We start from the raw sequence: 19,234 nt of genomic DNA on the forward strand, positions 1-19,234 counted from the left end.
TCGTGAACTGGCGTAACAGAAACAAGAGCTCACTTCGAGCTGGGAGGAAAGGCGGGGAGCGACCCCATGAGGGCCCCTGAAAGGCCCTCCCCACACACCGCCCTCTCCCCAGCTCGCTTCCCCAGAGGAGAGCCTCGCCCTGCCCTGAGCCTGCTTCCAGGCTGGATGGCCGGTCAACGAGATGCAGTGGAACATGCTCTGATTTGCTCTGAGACATGAGATGGAGTTCAACACCACTGTGATTTGTGATGCCATTTATATAATTAAACATACAGACAGGGGTCTGGGAGGTGGGGTATGGCTAATGGAGTTACAGAGCTGCTAAAAATAGCAGGCAGCTGCCGGCTGGAGGGGACACGGGGTGGCATCTGCTGACGGGCACTGATGGCCACAGGAAGACCTGCCAACTCACCCAGGGTCTCCTCTCTTTAGCTGTGCCTTTTAATCAAGATTTTAAAGTTCCCAACAGACATGGAGCAGCAGCTGCTGGCAGCCTGTTTCACAGACGACAAACTTAAGGTTACAACAGGGCCACACAGGGCTTGTGGAAGAGGTCAGCTTGTCCTGAGCTCCAGCTCAGAGACCTGCCGACAGCCTGCAGCCCCCACAAGGTCTGACGTAGGTCCACCCAAGCCAGCGTGGAAGCTGGCGTACAGGTCTGGCTGGGTCTGTTGACGCCAAATACTTTCTTTCTCCTCCAACTCCTCCTTCTCTTCTAAGTCTGAACACTTGCCAACATGTAAAGGTTCCCATAAACCCCCACACCCAGCTCAGCACCCCCGGGGCAGGCAGCGCAGGGGCCGTGTGAGCCCTGGGGGCCCAGTCCTCCCGGCCAGCTGTCCTCTAAGCCCCCTTAGAACAGGCTCGCGTTTCTGGCTGTGCCACCACATGGAGTCTCTGCAGGACGCCCTGTACTCGGTGAGCCCCATGCTTCCCACCCGGTCCTGGAGACGCCTCTCCAGGCCGTGGGCGAGGATGGTGACAGGGTCTGTGTGTCGGGAACAGGAGTCAGGAGTCTTCCCAGAGGAGCCCAGCTCCTCCTCAGCCCACGGTCTCTCTCCCCGACCGTCTCCAGACGGGGCAGAGCCTTTCTTTCTGCAGGCAGTGTCCCCAAGTACAACTGCCATTTAATGGAGGAAATCGTCAGTACTGTCTGATTTTTTTAAGGATTCTTACCCATGAGGAAATAAACAGGGGGAACATGCAGAAGCGTGTGACCACTGGCCAGTGTGCAGGCATACGAGGGCACAACCCAAACCCGTGGGACGCCATCCGGCCTCCCCTGACAGGACACGCAAGGTCTCAGGCCCAGGTCAACAAGGGGCTGTGATCAGCTGAACCCAGGAGGCGGATGGGAGGAGGCCGCAGCTAGTAAGCACCTGCTGCATGCCCTGCTCCTGCCCCCACAGGCCCCGCCTGGCCTCGCCACCCACTCCCCGCCTCCCCAGCGCAGCGCCAGCCCCCCATTCTCCCACCGGAAAGTTGCTTGCTGGCTCCTTCACTTCCCCAACACCCCGCTCACCCACCACCTCGCCACTTTTCAGCATACCCATGGCCCCGTGGAGGGAGGAAAACGTCCTGCGACCATGCGAGGCAACAGCCGCAGGAGAACACAAACGCAGGAAAGGCACAGAGTTAACGAGTCGTGTGCTAACGTGAATCCCACCTCAGAAGATGGAGCAGCGCCCCGAACCTCCACCCTCCCACCCCTGCTTTCTCCTCCAACACCTACTGCCTGCCCCTTCTCCAGGGCTTGCTGTGTGCTCCCCACCGTGTAACACACAGAATGCAGGGCCAGCGCCATGCTGCGGGGACGGGGCAGCAAACCCGTGTGCTCCCCACAGCCGCGGCCTCGGGGCTGCCCAGCCCATGTGGGCCTCACAGCGGCGCTGTGACCCCAAGGAGCTGGGTGAAGCACAGCATCCAGGGCCCATCACCTGTGCCCAGGCCCCCCAAGGAGGGCTGGGGAAAGGGGAGCTGCCGGCACCTGCACCAGGGTGTGGGCCAGCCAGCCCCCAGCACCCGGGGCCCCTGGCAGGGCTTCTGTAGGCAAGCAAGACACGTGTCAGTGGTGAGCACCCACCCCCAGAGCGGAAGTATCTGACAGAACCACCCCAGAGCCTTCAGTACCATCCCCCGACCGGGATTCCAGCCCACAGAGCAGCTTGGGAGGCTGAGGATCCTGGCCACACGCGGGGGTGTCACCTGGGGCCTGGCCCACCGCAGGGCTCTGAGCAGTGACCCCTGGAGCCTCACACGGCAGGACCGAGTATGTCCCTGCCCCACGGGCGGGGCATCCAGCGCTGGATCGGAGTCAGGAAGGGCCGGCCGGGGTGCCTGCAGCAGGCAGAACCTGAGCAGGTCACAGCACGAGCCCCCCGGGTGCTGCATGCACACCTCACACATTTAATGAGAACAAACTCTCACACACTGAGTTTGCAAGTAAAAGGAACAACTGCTACTCTTTTCTTAGACTAATGGAATGTTCCATTTACCCCCCAAGTCATACAAATATATCTGTACTTAATGAGACAGTTGTGCCTACCTGTCAGGCCTAAATAATCGGGCTGCCAAAAAGAGAGCTACAGTAACTCAAATACAGATACACTGCAGAATCCCTGGGGAGCCGGGTGACACTAGAAGATTTCAAGGAGCGTGTAAGACAGCGTGTAAGGGCGCGTGTGCGGCCCAGCCCCAGAGACGACCCCGGCCAGCACGCCAGCCCAGCCCCAGAGACGACCCCCGCCAGCACACCAGCCCAGCCCAGAGACGACCCCCGCAAGCACGCCAGCCCAGCCCCAGAGACGACCCCGGCCAGCACACCAGCCCAGCCCCGAGACGACCCCTGCAAGCACGCCAGCCCAGCCCCAGAGACGACCCCGGCCAGCACACCAGCCCAGCCCCGAGACGACCCCCGCAAGCACGCCAGCCCAGCCCCAGAGACAACCCCGGCCAGCACACCAGCCCAGCCCCAGAGACGACCCCCACAAGCACACCAGCCCAGCCCTGAGACGACCCCCACAAGCACACCAGCCCAGCCCCAGAGACAACTCTCGCCAGCATGGCCAGCCCAGAGCCAGGACAAACTCCAGGGGCTTCCAGACACGGGTGGTGGCTCAGGTCCTCGGACAGGCCTGTCCCTCACTGGACCCCAGACCCCCAGGGGGACAAGCTGTGCCAGGCGGGCTGGGAACCAGCTCTGCAAGGTCCAATATTCCACAGCGCCTCCCGCCAAGTCCCTCCACCACATGCCAGCCAGAGCAGGCCGTACGGGACTGGAGTCTCCTGTACCCTCCCCTCCTAGACGTCCTCTGGTCCCTCTGCGCCTGATGTCCACCCCGCGCTCACCCTGGTGCCAAGAGCGTCACTCTCCACCTCCCGAGGCTCCTTTCTCCCTGCAGACTCCCTCCCCAGATGCCAGAAGACAACCACCGCTCAGACACAGCCACAGGCTGCAGCCCTGCCTCCTCCTGGTGGCCACACCCCCATTCACTGGCAGCTCCTTACCCAGGGCCCTTCCAAGGGACAGCCTGCAAGTCGCCTGCCTTCAGTTTAGCTTCAGTGCAGTTGGTCCATCGTGTCCGACTCTTTGCAACCCCATGAACTGCAGCACACCAGGCCTCCCTGTCCATCACCAACTCCTGGAGTTTACTCAAACTCACATCCGTTGAGTCAGTGATACCATCCAACCATCTCATCCTCTGTCGTCCCCTTCTCCTCCCACCTTCAATCTTTCCCAGCATCAGGGTCTTTTCCAATGAGTCAATTCTTCACATCAGGTGGCCAAAGGATTGGAGTTTCAGCTTCAGCATCAGTCCTTCCAATGAACACCGAGGACTGATATCCTTCAGGATGGACTGGTTGGATCTCCTTGCAGTCCAAGGGACTCTCAAGAGTCTTCTCCAACACCACAGTTCAAAAGCATCAATTCTTCAGCGTTCAACTTTCTTTATAGCCCAATTCTCACATCCATACATGACCACTGGAAAAACAGGCTTGACTAGACGGACCTCTGTTGACAAAGTAACGTGTCTGCTTTTTAATATGCTGCCTAGGTTGGTCACAGCTTTTCTTCCCAGGAGCAAGTGTCTTTTAATTTCATGGCTTCAGTCACCATCTGCAGTGATTTTGGAGCCCAGAAAAATAAAGTCTGTCACTGTTTCCATTGTTTCCCCATCTATTTGCCATGAAGTGATGGGACCGGATGCCATGATCTTAATTTTTTGAATATTGAGTTTTAAACTAGCTTTTTCACTCTCCTCTTTCACTTTCATCAACAGGCTCTTTAGTAGTCCTTTAGTCTCTTTAGTTCTTTAGTTCGCTGCGGTGGCTGAAGACCAAATCCCTGTGGAGGAACGCGGTCCCTGAGGGGAACCCTGGGGCCCAGCAGGAGTGACACAGGCGCAAGTCCCCACGCAGGCTTCTGCTTGGCAGCCGAGCGGCTCAAAGCAGCTCGCTGTGCAGAGGAGCCACCAGTAAGAACGTTCCTGGACAGGCTGGCCTCTCGCCCTGCTCCCTCCTCCACCAGCATCAGCTCCTGGAAAGGAGCGCAGCCCAGACAGGGCTGCTGGGTGTCCCGGTCCAATGGGCACAGGGTCTGAGCGCCCGCCACAGCCGAGCGGGGTGCAGGGGCTGAAGGGGACACGGAGCAGGCCTGACCCCGAGCCCGGAGGAGGCAGCGTGCCCCTAGTACAGGGTGCACCAATGCCCGTTTCCATCCACCTGTAAAGAGACTGAAGCCCGGGCCACAGGATGCCGGGGCCCCTGGGAACTCTCAGCCAAGGGAAGCTGCCCCTGCAGAGGGCCCAGCCGCTCCACTGGGTCTCTTGATGCCCCAGGTCCAGGGTGGTTGGGCTCCGGTATGCACTGGAGTGCCACAGCCCACAGTGGAGACAACCAAGCCTGCAGCCCGACTCCCCACTCATAGGGAAGGTGGCATGGGAAGGCTCTGGGCAGTGTGCCCATCTGCCAGAGAGAGAGGGGAGGCGGAGGAGCGGCAGGAGCTGCGGGTCTCCATCTGGGAGAAGGCCAGGCCTGATCAGGCCGATGCACCTGAGCTCTGTGGCGTTAACCTGGGACCCACCCAGCGGCCAATGAGCTGAAGGCGCTCCACAGCTGAGCAGGGGCCATGGCCTCCAGGTGCGCACCTGCAGACCCCGCCTCATCAGCCGTGGGGAGAGGGCAGCAAAGTGCCCGTACCCTCAGCAGGGAAGTCCGGTTCAGAGGCAAACTGGAGGCTCCTGACACCTGACAGCCAGTCACTCCAGGAAGGTCTTGTCACCAACATTGACTGATCTCTGGGCCATGGAAAACCCCGGGGTGGCCAACACCCCAGCGTCCACTGGTCCACCACAGCAAAGCCAAGGAGACGCTGCCCACGGTGCCGGGCCCAGCGGAGGCACTTGCCAAGGGAAGAGCCACCTCATCCGCACCCCGCCACCAGCAGGGAAGACCCCCGGATTCAGGGGGGCCGCAGGCTGCTCGCTGGCCGGGAGAGCCGCGACTCTCCTGCTCCAGGATTAAGCGGCTTATGGACAGGAGCTTTCCACCCGGTCCCACTGCTGCTGCCTGATGGCCACCAGGGCCTCCTGGAGAGAATGTGGCAGCGAAAGGCCCCCCCCCCCGGGTGGCCCCACGGAGGGCTGGAGGGCAGGTGGCACCCTTCCCGCTGGACAGACCCGGCCCCGCCCCCGGGAGGACACAGGCCGGGGCCTCGCTCGCAGGCGCAGGTGCAGGCGGGGCCAGGCAGGGCGCAGCCTCCCGAGGTCCTGTCCTCCTGCCCGTGACTCCCGCAGCCGTCCCCTCCCCCGCCACCCAGCGGGGCCCAGGACTGCCCCCTCATGGGCCCAGCACGTAGGACAAGAGAGGCTGCGGGATGTGGCCCGGTTCCCAAGGGCACCGGACACTGGTGTGGCAACAGCCACAGCCACCGCCCGCCACGGTGAGGGCGTGAGAAGCAGGAGGGTGGCCCGGTTCTCCCCACCTTCCCAGACCCACGTAGGCAGGACCGCCCGGACTCCCGGCCCCTCGAGCACGGGCAGGGCACTGGCAGGAACCAGGGACCTGTCTGGGCCGGACTCTGCCGTGAACTCTCTAGGATGGAAACCCTTCTCCAGACCCGCAAAGGAGCAAGCATCACGAGGCATGAGGAGGGTCTCTGGGTTGGGCGGGGTAGTGGGAGCTGCAAGGAAGCGTGTGTACCCCCCCCACCAAGCTGACAGGAGGGAGACGTTCTGTCAGCCCCAGGAGCCAAGCACCAAGCCCCTCCTGTGCGTGATCTCAAGACTCCGCGGACAACCGAGGGGCCTCCTGGGCACGACCACCGCCCCTTAAGAGAAGGGCCTACAAGAGACAAGTGGCAACCAAGGAGGACAGCCAGGACGCAGGGCTCGTCCCAGGAGTCTGGCTCCTGAACCCAGGCTAGGTCACAACCTCCAACACCAGGTGCCGGACACCACCAGAATTTTCAGTTCTCCACCCTGCAGTCCTAGAGAACCCGCACGGCTCATCCAAAGGACGCCCGGCCCTCAGATACCTGACTGAGCGCGTGCACCACGGCCCACGCTCCCAGGGGAGGACCACCAGATCCGGCCCGCCACCTGGAGGAAGTGCCCTGCACGGGGCCTCCCCTCACACACCTGCTCCCGGTCCTCACGGATGCTGGGACCTGGGCCAGCCCGCCTGCCTGAGGCACGAGGGCTGACAGGAGGCCGCACGGGCCCCCGGCCCCTCTGGTGGCCATGTCATGCCCGCCCGCCTGCCCACAGCCCCACACACCTGTCCCCTGCTGCTCGGGCCCCCTCCCGCCCTCTCTCCAGGCCACCGTGGCCTCTCAGCAGGACTCTGGCAGTCTCCTGTTGATCTCCACACAGAACCTTCTGGAAACCATCCCAGGCACGACTGCATCCGGCCACGTGCCCCCAGGCCCACGAGCACCTCCATGCGCTGCCCTCTCCCCAGGCATGGCCCCAGCTCCCCAGCTCACTGAGCCTCCGGCCCCAGGACCCCGGGTGTCCCCCACCACGACTCAGGTCTGCTCCCCAGAGAAGGCCTCGTGGGTGTCCATCTAACGGGGTCCTGCTCCTCCTCTAATTTCCTGGCCCTCAGGCGCCTCAAGCTTCCCTGCCTGTGATCTGCTGCACGTGCACCCTCTAGGGTCTGTCCCGCTCGGCCCAGCCCGCAGCCCCCAGCGGAACAGGACAGGATGGGAGGCAGGAGGAGCTGGCAGAAACGGGTGCAGAGGAGAGTTTAAAGGCCAGGCAGCAGCTTCCTGTCGAGGAATCCAGGGGGAAACGTGAAGAGAGTCACCAGATTTGTTGAGTCTGAGATCAAAGTGCCAATGGGTGTGAAAACCCAACTGCAAAGAGTTTGAGAAACCAACTCTGATCTCCAGACACCACAGCTGAGGGCCGGGACGAGGGGACAGGGCAGCTCCAAGGGGCGGCCGCTGGGACAAGGCAACTCCTGAGGGGCCAGGGAAGACGGGGTTGGGGGTGGGGGGCGGGGCAGGCAGGATGGAGTCAGTGGGTGTGGACGGGCTGGCACAGCACCACGTGGGGTGAACGTGGGCCCCGGAACAGAGCCAGCAGATGAGGGAGCTGGAACAGGGACGGAGCTCAGCACCTGCGCCCCACCTGCGGCCCATCGGGACCCCGCCCAGGGCCCCGGGGGCCAGGCGCAGAGGACAGCAGTGGGGAAGACCAGGGGAGGCGGGTTCGAGCCTCTGGGGCCTTCAGGGGCAGGCTTCCCCACCCCTGCTCTGCCAAGCTCCTCTCAGAGGTATGCAGATAACAGCCCCAACCGCATTCCTGAGCTGCTTACAGATGTTGAAAGCACCACGAAGGAGCCACAAAGGCCTGTGACCTCATCATCAGTCCAGCAGAGAACTGTGCACCAGCTGATCAAAGACCCTGCGACCCCCCACCCACCCCCACCCAACCTGACCTTTAACGATGCTCTCCTGAAACCCTCCCAGGAGCTGTGGGTGGGGAGGAGTTGAGCCACTGTTTCCTTGCTCCGCCCTCCCTGCAATAAGCCTTTCTCTGTTTCCAACTCCAACGGCCCGTTTGTTCCACCTTCCTGTGCTTCAGATGATGAAGGTAGGGTCGGGAACACGCACGTGGGGGACCACACCTCCACACGCAGCAGCTCACTGCAGCAGCCCTGCGCGCAGAGCAGGCCTTCAGAAGCAGGTCACAGATGTGACTGCCTTTCCTTGTCATTGGCTTTATGAACTTTCTCCAGTAAGGAGCTCAATCATTCTCTCATGCAGAAGAGGACTAAATAGCCACGCTACAGAAGCCAGAGCAAGGAGCACGCTGAATGCCCGCGACTCAGCACCATGGACAGGGACCCTCCAGCTGGCAGCAGGCGCAGGGTCGGGGCCCCTGGGGTCAGGAGGCAGGGAGGAGAAGGGCCCAGCCAGGACCCAGGCTCCCCTGTCCCACTTGCAAGGACCCGGGGAAGGAAAGAAAACCCTCTGCCCAACTCAGGTTCTGCTCCCATCCTTCCCCTTCTTCCTAAACCCTCAACGTACAGTTCTGACAACACTTCCGCTGAAACAGCTGCGAGCATAGGACCACACTGCAGGCGATGCCGCGGCCTCGCTACCCTCCGCCAGAGCTCCGCTGGAGCTCTGACCGCGCCTCTCAGCGTCTGCTCAGGCTAATCCATTGCCTGACCTCCAGCCAAAGCCCAGGCATCCAGAGGTGCAGGAGGCGGCAGCCACACAGCCTCCCAGAGGCGCTTCTCCCGGTCGGCGCCCCTATGGTGTGGAAGCCCAAGGCCGGCCCCCACACCCCCAGCACTGCACGACCTGGGTCGGGCATGACTGGCTACCCTGGGCCCTGTGCCCAGACCCTGTCTGGACCGGAGCAAGGAAAACAGCCACCAGAATCCCACCTAAGGACCCACAACAGGAAGCAGTGAGCTCCCAAAGGGAGCGGGGCCTCCAGCTGCACTGGGAAGTGGACGGTAACCAGTGGAGAGCGGGGCCTCACAAGGGGCCCTGCAGAGATAAGGTGGCCTCGGGCCCCATGGGCTCTGCGTGCTGGCAGAGGGCACCATCCACCCGGACGTCCAGGGGAGTCTTCACTCTAAAGCTGCCCTTCATGGAAAGAAACCCAGACCTGTGCTGGAGGCAGGAGACCCCTCCCCCTGTGGGGGGTCTCCTCTGGGGACGCTTGGGGGCGGGGCCGGAGGGGAGCTGGGACGCCCAGGACCCCGGTGAGAGCCGTACGCAGGCTGCAGTGCTCACCAGGCCTCCGTCCAGACTGAAGAGCCCTGAGCGTCCTGGCCAGGCCCTGCCCACCTGGCTGCTGGGCTGCCTGCCCCCGGCCGTCTCCACGGTGACAAAGCCCGGCTACAGGACCCTGGCTCCCAATCCCTAGGGCACCCTCCCCATGGAGGAGAAGCCGTGACTCCAGACCGACGCAGGTCCAGGGCTCGAACTCTGCTCCCTGGACCAGCGGAGCCAGGAGGGCCGCCTGGGGACCCGCACTCACCAGCTGGGCCGACCGCTGCTTCTCCTGGTCCGCACTGCCCTTCCCACGCCGCAGGGTCACGCTCCGGGGCTTCGCAGCTGCCTCTCTGTCTGTCGTGGCCACACGGACCAACTCGTGCTGGAGCACAGCCTGCTCCCGGTCACACCTGGGCCAGGGGAGAGATGGAGACACAGATGCAGGCGCGGCTCACGCAGCTGTTGGGGCAGGGACGTGAGGGCCGACAGGACGCCACAGCCACCAGAAAGGGTCAGGCACCAGCGACGGTCCCCTGGGGTTGGGGGGACACTGCCACATGTCCTCAGACAGCTGAGGAGCCGGACACCCAAGGCCCAGTGAGAGATCCGCAAGGCAGGGGTCCAACCCCACTCTCCGAGGCCCCTTCAGAGATGGGCAGGGAACAGCTCACCTCCCCACCCCACCCCAGGACTGCAGGGTCAGGAGCAGTAGCCTTGGTTCTCAATGGCCAACTCTCCGTCCTGAACGTGTCCCTCCCCTTGGACCTGTTTCTAGTCTCCCTAGTAAGATCCTCCTAGAGAAAGAAACAAGCGGCTGAGAAGGTCTTAGAAGTGCTCTTTATTGGGGGGGGTAAACAACTCAAGAGTGAAAAAGGCTGTGGCAGTTCAGCCCAGAGGGCACAGCGGGCACGAGGCCCTGAGTGCCACACTCTCTGCCACACCACAGCCCCAAGACCGAGGACCAGACATGGGGCCTTCAGCAGGAAAAATGCTCACAAGGCAGGTGTGACAAATGGAAGATAATTAGAAGACTCGGTAAAAAGAGCAAGATAACAAAATTTTACACGACTTTGAAAAACATAAGGCTAAACTAGAGGAAAAAAGACATTTGAAAAAAATAGTCCAAAATGTTAATATGGGATGATGAATCTACGGGTGAATTTTTCATTCCATATATATCCTAAGTCTTCCAATAACACGTATTACTTGAACGTTTTTTAAAATGCTTAAAAGTGTTTTTTTTTAAATAATATTCTGGTTAATTGCTTGGATGAGACCTCTGGGGATTAGGGACTGGACACTCTCAGAAGGTGGGTCCTTCTGAGATCACAGGACAGACGCGGCTGCACTGACCTGCAGAGGGGGCCGCCCAGCAGGGCTGACCCGACCCGCCGCCCCCCGAGGGTAGCTGTCTGCATCCGTTACAAAGGCACAACCTGGCGGCTGCAGACGAGCCCCTCAGTACCAGCCGGGGGCTCGCTGAGCCACATCGCAAGAACCCCACATCAGCCCTGGGGCCTGAGGCCTGGAGACACAGTGCACCCGGGGCCTCCGCCGCTGCCTGCCAGCCCTGCCCCAGCCAGGGTGCTCACCAGCCTGAGGCCTGCGCTGTGGAGGCACCCACACCTGCAGCCAGGCCACGAGTGAGCTCCTCCAAACACGGCTGTGCACACCCACAAGGCCACGGAGCCCCGCCCTCCCCCACCCGGAGTCTCCTTCTCGTCACATGAGGAACAGCGCCACCGAAACCGCAGGCCTGGCATCCCACCGACGTAAGACAACGTGAGGAACCAGAACCCCTGGCCTCTGGGTGAGGAGAAGGTACCTGGTGAGGAAGGCCTAGGCCCGGGGCGAGCGGCTCCTCAGCATACCTCTCAAGGGGATCCACCTGCACCCTCAGGGGTTCCTGGCCACTGCCGCACTCCGGCCTGGGTGGTTTCGAGTCTGCAGAGATGGATAAGAAAAGGTCAGCAGCAACCCACGGACGGAGGGAGGCTCAGCATCACCCGGAGGGGGCTGAGGGGACGCCCCTGGGTGGACGCAGTCATGGTGGTCACCCAGGAGAACGCACAAGAGGGGGCTGTGGATGGACATGGTCATGGTGGTCACCCAGGAGAGGGCCTGGGGGGACACCCCCGGGTGGACGTAGTCACAGTGGTCACCCAGGAGAGGGCCCAGGAGGACACCCCCTGGGTGGACGTAGTCACAGTGGTCACCCAGGAGAGGGCCCAGGAGGACACCCCCTGGGTGGACATGGTCATGATGGTCACCCAGGAGAGGGCCCAGGAGGATGCCCCCCAGATGGACGCAGTCACGGTGGTCACCCAGGAGAGGGCATGGGACAGGGCTGTGGATGGACGTGGTCATGGTGGTCACCCAGGAGAGGGCCTGGGAGGATGCCCCCTGGGTAGACGCAGTCATGGTGGTCACCCAGGAGAGGGCATGGGAGGACGCCCCCTGGGTAGACGCAGTCACGGTGGTCACCCAGGAGAGGGCATGGGAGAGGGCTGTGGATGGACACAGTCATGGTGGTTACCCAGGAGAGGGCCTGGGAGGACGCCCCCTGGGTAGACGTGGTCACGGTGGTCACCCAGGAGAGGGCATGGGAGAGGGCTGTGGATGGACGCAGTCATGGTGGTCACCCAGGAGAGGGCCCAGAAGGACGCCCCCTGGATGGATGCAGTCATGGTAGTCACCCAGGAGAAGGCCCGGGAGGATGCCCCTGGGAGGACGCAGTCATGGTGGTCACCCAGGAGATAGCCTGGGAGGACGCCCCCCGGATGGACGAAGTCATGGTGGTCACCCAGGAGAGGGCCCGGGAGGACACCCTTAGATGGACACAATCATGGTGGTCACCCACGAGAAGGCCCGGGAGGATGCCCCCACATGGACATGGTCACGGTGGTCACCCAGGAGAGGGCCCAGGAGGACGCCCCCTGGGTGGATGTGCCCTGGGCCAACACAGAACACAGGCTTGCCCTGCTGTCAGGAGGGAGGTGCCCTGAAGGCCCCTGGTCCGTGTCCTGTACAGACAGGGTGGCAGGGTCACTGGGTCAGTGTGGACGCCTGAGTGCAGTGACCGACACCCCCCTTCTACCTCTCAGCTGCTGGAACCCAGGCACCCTCCCCAGGAGGCCAGCCGGCTGAGGGGAGCTCCTCGCCTCCACACTGAGAGGTCAGTGGGGGCGCGGCCTTGGGCCCCTTCCCTAGGGCTCTGACCTGAGTGCAGCCTGCGCCCCCGGGAAGGAAGTCTGCGCACCTTTCCACCTGCATCACCTCGAGTGTGACAGCGCTTCAGGCTATCATGGGAGGCCCACCTTCCTGCAGCAAGAACCCGGGGATCTCCAAGCAAACCCGTTCACTCCCCTCCTCCACCACACGGTGACAGTGAGGGTCTGCTGCCCCCGTGGCCCCAGCTTCAGGGTCCCCACACAGCGGAGACCTTGGCCAATGTCTCCGTCCGCTTGCAGGCATCCACGCTCGGCCACGTGGGCCACAGGAGACCCAGCAGGAGAACCAGGCTTTGGGAGGAAGGTGGGGAGGTGGGTGCTGCTCCCAAGACCTTCATGGCTGCGAACCGCAGAGGCTGGGGGCTCAGGCCCTCGGGAAGGCTCCCCGGGGCAGCCCCCCGGGCCTCAGTGGGCACACAGCTCTCCAGAAGGCTGGGCAGGTGCGCTGGGGCCTCGCCAGGAGCATGCAGGAGGCACTGCTGGTGTGGGCCTGATGGAAGGCTCCCTGGACTTAGTGACTGACTGACAACACTCTCCTGAAGTAAGATTCATCACATTTTTGCTTTCTACGTAGTTTTCCTTTCTCATGACTACAAAAGTAATGTGGGCACCCACTGTAGAGTCTGTGCCCAGACCCCTACAGCCACGTTCCACAGCATCCCGCCAGTTCTGTGCCGATGATGCCACGAGGGAGCAACCGTCCGAGGGGCTGGGCCCTCGTCACGGATGTGACTGTCTCTGCACGTTTCCCTGCAGCCCGTCAGAGGGCGTCATGGCCCTTGGCAGGTGAACTCTGCTCATACTTCGCTAGTTTCTCACTCATTCTTCACTCATCTTTTCTAAATTGTCTCGAATTTTAGTTATATTTCCTACCCTTCTTCATTTAAAGTTTCTTCATTATATTTCGATCTCTGACTTCAGACATGCACTTGGGGTATGGTGTGACTTAAGGGTTTAATTTTAACTTCTTTTTCTATTTAGAAAAATTAAAGTAAGAAAGTTTATAAAGAAAATTATAAAGAAATTTATAAATTATAAATTTATATAAATTAAAAAGAAAAATTAAAGAAGTTTAACTTCTTTTAACTTTCTTTATCAATAAAGTAACTTACTTTATTGAAAGTAAAAGCAGGGACTTCCCAGGTGGTGCAGAGGTTAAGAATCTGTTCCTTGCAATGCAGGGAATGCAGGTTCGATTCCCAGCTGGGGAACTAAGACCCAGACGCCATGACTACTGGGCCTGTGCACAAGCAGAGAGGCCCTACACAGCAGGGAAGGACCCCGCACGGCCCAAAGGAGATCTCACGGGCTGCAGCTGAGACCCGGTGCAGTCAAATAAATATATACCTTACAACATATAATAAAAAAGAATCCTAAAATCAGTCCACTTCAGGGAAGTCCATCCACACTGACGACTCTCCAGCTTTCAGAAAGTCAAAACTCACTCACTGTCAAACATCAAAATACTTTGTTAAACCAAATGGTCATGTAGTATGGCTTGCCGAATCTTAATTCCTCAACTAGGGGCTGAACCCACATCCCCTGCAGTGGAAGCTCGGAGTCCCAACCACTGGACTGCCAGGGAGTCCCTAAAGCGTGCCGGGAGCCCCGCAAACAGTGCAGGGGGATGGGTGTCACGAGGCCCAGCCAGCAGCCCAGGCCGCCGTTCCTGCGCCTCACACTCCAGACAGGAAACCACGCGCAGGTCCTGAAACGGGTGAGGCTGCGCCGCGCCTGAGCCCCCGCCACCCCACCTGCAGGGCCGCACCTCAAAGTCCAGCTCCCGCGCCGGCTCCCTGGAGCCCCCGAGTAACGAGCCCTCCCCTCTGTGCCGCCGGGCCCTGAGGGGCGCCCGTGTCTCATGGGCAGGCGACACCGTACCCTGTAGGGTCACACACTCAGCTCCCAACAGGCTGGGCGGTGTCCCAGCACAGGGCTCACAACCTGAATTTTGCCATAAGGAGTTCATGACCAGAGCCACAGTCAGCTCCCAGGGCCAGCACGCAGCTCACGCCGAGCGGACAGGAGGCAGCAGCCCCCTGCGAGCTGGCACCCCAGCGGGGCAGATCAGCAGAGAAGGCAGCTCCACCGCGAGGCTGCGTCCCTCCAGCCCTTCCATGTAAAGCACGCACGCACACTGCAACAGGGAACCCAGCCCCTCATTGACAAGTTCTGCATTTAACCAGCTGCCACGAGGACTTTTCCAGTCTGTAACGTCTTAATATTTTTGCACTACCCTTTCTCCACTCTTAAATGCGTTGTTTCTCTGTGCTTGCTAAGGCTTCCCTGGCAGTTCAGATGGTAAGCGTCCGCCTACAGTGTGGGAGACCCGGGTTCAATCCCTGGGTTGGGAAGATCCCCTGGAGAAGGAAATGGCAACCCACTCCAGTATTCATGACTGGAAAATCCCATGGACCAAGGAGCCTGGTGGGCTACAGTCCATGGGGTCTCAAAGAGTCAGACACAACTGAGTGACTTCACTTTTGTGTGTGTTTGCTAACAGGAATTACTTCAAGAAAAGCACAGGCTTTTCCTCCCAAGACAGACGTGCCAGTGGGGAATGAAGGCCCTTCCTGCCCAGTGCAGGTAGCTCCGGGTGGGCTGGGGGGACCTGGGGGCCAGGTGGCGGCCCTCCTGGAGCCCAGCGCCACCATCCCAGGAGCAGGGCCAGGATCCCAGCGCGAAGGGCAGGTCAGAGCTCTGAGGACGACACCAAGGCCACCCTGTCACTGCCTCCTCCAGTGCGGAGAGGCTGGCACAGCGGGGGACTCTGCCCTTGACTCAGAGGCAGTCCTGGAGGCTCTGCGGACACTGCTGTCCTTGGACGGGAGTGCGCCATGCGGGTCCCTCGCTCCTGGAAAGTGCTTCCTGCACGCACCACCCAGGGCTCGGGGCGCTGTCTCTAGGAGGACCTCTCCACCCAACTGTGCCCAGACCTTCCATCCTGGCCTACCTTTCTCTCGGCCTCCGGAGGAGCCAAGGGCAGCAGCTGGAGGGTCCAATGGCCCGACTCTGGACGGCTGGCCAGGATCCTTCATGCGGTTGACCACGTTTTCAGAGAGCTGTGGTAAGGATTGAGGGGAACGGTTACATTACAGAACCCTGGGGAAGTGAAGACGCCCCTCACTCACACCCCGAATTTCTAAGCAGACCATCTCCTCAAGACCAACTCCCATAATGCACTGAATTCCACTCAGAACCACTCCTGTGGGCCCACCCTTCCCTGGGGGCGTCCAGGGTCCCACCACGGACAGCACCAAGTTAAGGACCTTCTCTCCCACTCCACTGATTTAGGTCATACCTGAATGGTCTAGTGGTTTTCCCCACTTTCTTCAATTTAAATCTGAATTTTGCCATAAGGAGTTCATGACCAGAGCCACAGTCAGCTCCCAGTCTTGTTTTTGCTGACTGTACAGAGCTTCTCCATCTTTGGCTGCAAAGAATATAATCAGTCTGATTTCAGTATTGACCATTTGGTGATGTCCACGTGTAGAGTCTTTTCTTGTGTTGTTGGAAGAGGGTGTTTGCTATGACCAGTGCATTCTCTTGGCAAAACTCTATTAGCCTTTGCCCTGCTTCATTTTGTACTCCAAGACCAAACTTGCCCGTTAACTCCAGGTACTTCTTGACTTCCTACTTTTGCATTCCAGTCCCCTATAACAAAAAGGACATCTTTTTTGGGTGTTAGTTCTAGAAGGTCTTGTAGGTCATCATAGTATGGTTCAACTTCAGCATTGTTGGGTGGGGCATAGACTTGGATTACTGTGATATTGAGAGGTTTGCCTTGGAAACAACAGAGATCATTCTGTCATTTTTGAGATTGCATCCAAGTACTCCATTTCGGACTCTTCTGCTGACTATGAGAGCTACTCCATTTCTTCTAAGGGATTCTTGGCTACAGTAGTAGATATAATGGTCATCTGAATTAAATTAGCCCATTCCAGTCCATTTAAGTTCACTGATTCCTAAAATGTTGAAATTCACTCTTGCCATCTCTTATTTAACCACTTCCAATTTACCTTGATTCACGAGCCTAACATTCCAGATTCCTATGCAATATTGCTCTTTACAGCATCGGACTTTACTTCCATCACCAGCCACATCCACAACTGGGTGTTGTTTTCACTTTGGTTCCATCCCTTCATTCTTTCTGGAGTTATTTCTCCACTGATCTCCAGTAGCATATTGGGCACCTACCAACCTGGGGAGTTCCATCTTTCAGTGTCCTATCTTTTTGCCTTTTCATACTGTTCATTGGGTTTTCAAGGCAAGAATGCTAAAGTGGTTTGCCATTCTCTCCTCCAGAGGACATTTTGTCAGAACTCTCCACCATGACCCATTCGTTCTTGGGTGCCCCTACATGGCATGGCTCATGGTTTCATTGAGTTAGACAAGGCTGTGGTCCATGTGACCAGTTTGGTTAGTTTTCTGTGACTGTGGTTTTCATTCTGTCTGCCCTCTGATGGTTAAGAGGCTTGTAGAAGCTTCCCATTGGGACAGACAGACTGTGGGGAATCTGATCTGGCTCTTGTTCTGATGGGCAGCCACGCTCAGTAAATCTTGAATCCAATTTTCCATTGATGGGCGGGGGCTGTGTTCCCTCCCTGTTGTTTGGCCTCAGGCCAAACTATGGCAGGGGCAATGGCAGTAATGGCGACCTCCTTTACAAGGACTTGCGCCCATACTGTGTACTCTGTGCCCTGATCCTGCAGCAGGCCACTGTCGACCCACGCCTCTGCAGGAGACTCCTGGACACTCACGGGCAAATCTGGCTCAGTCTCTTGTGGGGACACTGCCCCTTTCTCCTGGATCCTGGTGTGCACAAGGTTCTGTTTGGGCCCCAAGGGTCTGTTTCTCTGTTTCCCCAGTCCTGTGGAAGTTCTGTAATCAAATCCCACTGGCCTCCAAAGTCTAATTCCCTGGGGGTCTCAGTCCCTTTGCCAGCTCCATTACTTGCTGCTAGGGGTACACTCTGGGGAAGTGCCTCACATCCTACCGGCCTCATCTAAAGGTCTGCAAATATGCCAAGAGCAGGGGCCACTTCTCCACCCCTTCCAATTCCCCCAGGGCCACACTCACAGCAGAAAATCCAGCACGGCCTGATTCACTCACCCTGGTTCCCCCACGACAACTGGATGATCAAGGCTTTCCTTCATGGAGGGAGTGAGATGGGCCAGAGTGAAACAGCGAGGGAAGAGGCCAGAGTAACAGCCCCTGAGAGCGTCAGTCACTTTGCTGAACGCCTAGTACAGGCACAGCATCGCAGAGCACAGGGAGGGACGTGTTAAAAAGAGGACCTAAGGATGGAGCGCATGGCAGCAGCTCCACTTCAGGGGTCCGGGAGAGGAAAGTGCTCCCCGAGTGCACAGCGGCGCTGGACTCGCACAGGAAGAAGAAATGACACGTATGTGCAGGACAGGCAGTGGCTAGAGAAACCATGGCGTGCCTCCTGTGAGACACTGCACAACCACCAAGGAAGGCAGGCAAGACACGTCCCTGTCAGAGTCAGAGGACACCTCGTGCATCTCGAATTTGTAAAAAAGACTCACAACTAAAGAGGCAGACACTCAGCCATGGCACACACACATTCTCCAGTGTGTGCATACGCTCAAGTGCACCTCACATGCTCCTGAGGCATATCCTACACCTGGGCAGGAGCAGACAGGCCAGGACTGTCACTTCTGGCACTTTTGTGCTGCAGTTTTTTACCATGAACATTTTTTTAGCAGCTAAAATTAAAATAATAAAATTGAGCCCCTCTGGTATTTAATCAAACAGCTAGTTGATGATTACGGGACAAGAGAAGACCTAGTAAGCACAGCAGTGGAAGAGAACTGAGAATCCAGAAACAAACCTATGTATCTGTGCTTGACTGATTGACAAGGTGCCAAGACCACTTAATGGGTAAAGAGTCTCATCAACAGACGGTGCTGGGATAGCTGGCCGCCCAGGTGCAGCAGGATGAAGTTAGACCCCCACCTCACGCCATATACCAAACCTGACTCCAAAGGGATCGGAGATCAAAATGCAGCAGTTAAAACAATGTAATTCTCAGAAGAAACTAGAGGGGTATATCTTTATGACCTTGGCTTTGACAGTGATTTTGTAGACATGACACTGACAGCAGGAGCAATCAAAGAGAAAACAAATATATTGAACCTCACCAAATTAAAGCGTTTTGTTTTTCAAAGGACACAATGAAGCAAGTTCAGGGATCGCACACAGAATTTGCAAATCACTTATCTGACAAGGATATGTACCTAGAATATAAAAAGAACTCCTACAACTCAACAATACAAAGAAAAATAATCGAATTTAAAAATAGGCAATCAATCTGAAAGATCATGTCTTTAAAGGACATACACAAATGGCTAAAACCAAATGAAAGGATGCCCAATATCCTTAGTCAAGAGAGATAAGCAAGTTCAAACCACAAGGAGATATCACTTCACACCCACTACAATATCCATAATCAAAAATTTCAGGTAGTAGCAAGTGTCGGCCAGGACATGCACAAGTCAGAACCCTAATACCCTGCTGGTGGCAAATAAATGGTGCTGTCACCATGGAAACCAGTCTGCAAGTTCCTCGAAAGTTTAACACAGCGTCACCATTAGACCTGGCAGTTCCACTCCTGGTACCCGCTCAAGAGAAATGCAAATTCACGTTCACATTCATCTGCACCTGTGAGTTTACATCAGCATCATCTGTAACAGGCAAAGGTGGAAAAAAACTCACACGTCCATCAACTGGCATGGGGTGAGTA

General features: G+C 58.4%; 1 protein-coding gene across 6 annotated transcripts in view; it reads right to left on the reverse strand.

Annotated features, from left to right (window-relative positions):
* Positions 1 to 19,234, reverse strand: part of CHCHD6 (coiled-coil-helix-coiled-coil-helix domain containing 6) — a 100,663-nt gene that overhangs the window by 68,322 nt on the left and 13,107 nt on the right. For 5 of the 6 annotated variants that reach the window (XM_043886558.1, XM_043886556.1, XM_043886555.1 and 2 more), the window contains exons 2-4: positions 15,422 to 15,530; positions 11,110 to 11,182; positions 9,504 to 9,648 (exon numbers count right to left, since the gene is read on the reverse strand). In XM_043886558.1, coding sequence (XP_043742493.1) covers positions 9,504 to 9,648; positions 11,110 to 11,182; positions 15,422 to 15,530 — 327 coding nt within the window. Of the gene's footprint in view, positions 1 to 9,503; positions 9,649 to 11,109; positions 11,183 to 15,421; positions 15,531 to 17,580; positions 18,009 to 19,234 lie in introns of those variants that run through there. The other variant, XM_043886560.1, reaches the window with a different exon arrangement.

This window comes from Cervus elaphus, chromosome 24 (genome assembly GCF_910594005.1).
Source record: "Cervus elaphus chromosome 24, mCerEla1.1, whole genome shotgun sequence".
NCBI classification, from domain to species: domain Eukaryota; kingdom Metazoa; phylum Chordata; class Mammalia; order Artiodactyla; family Cervidae; genus Cervus; species Cervus elaphus.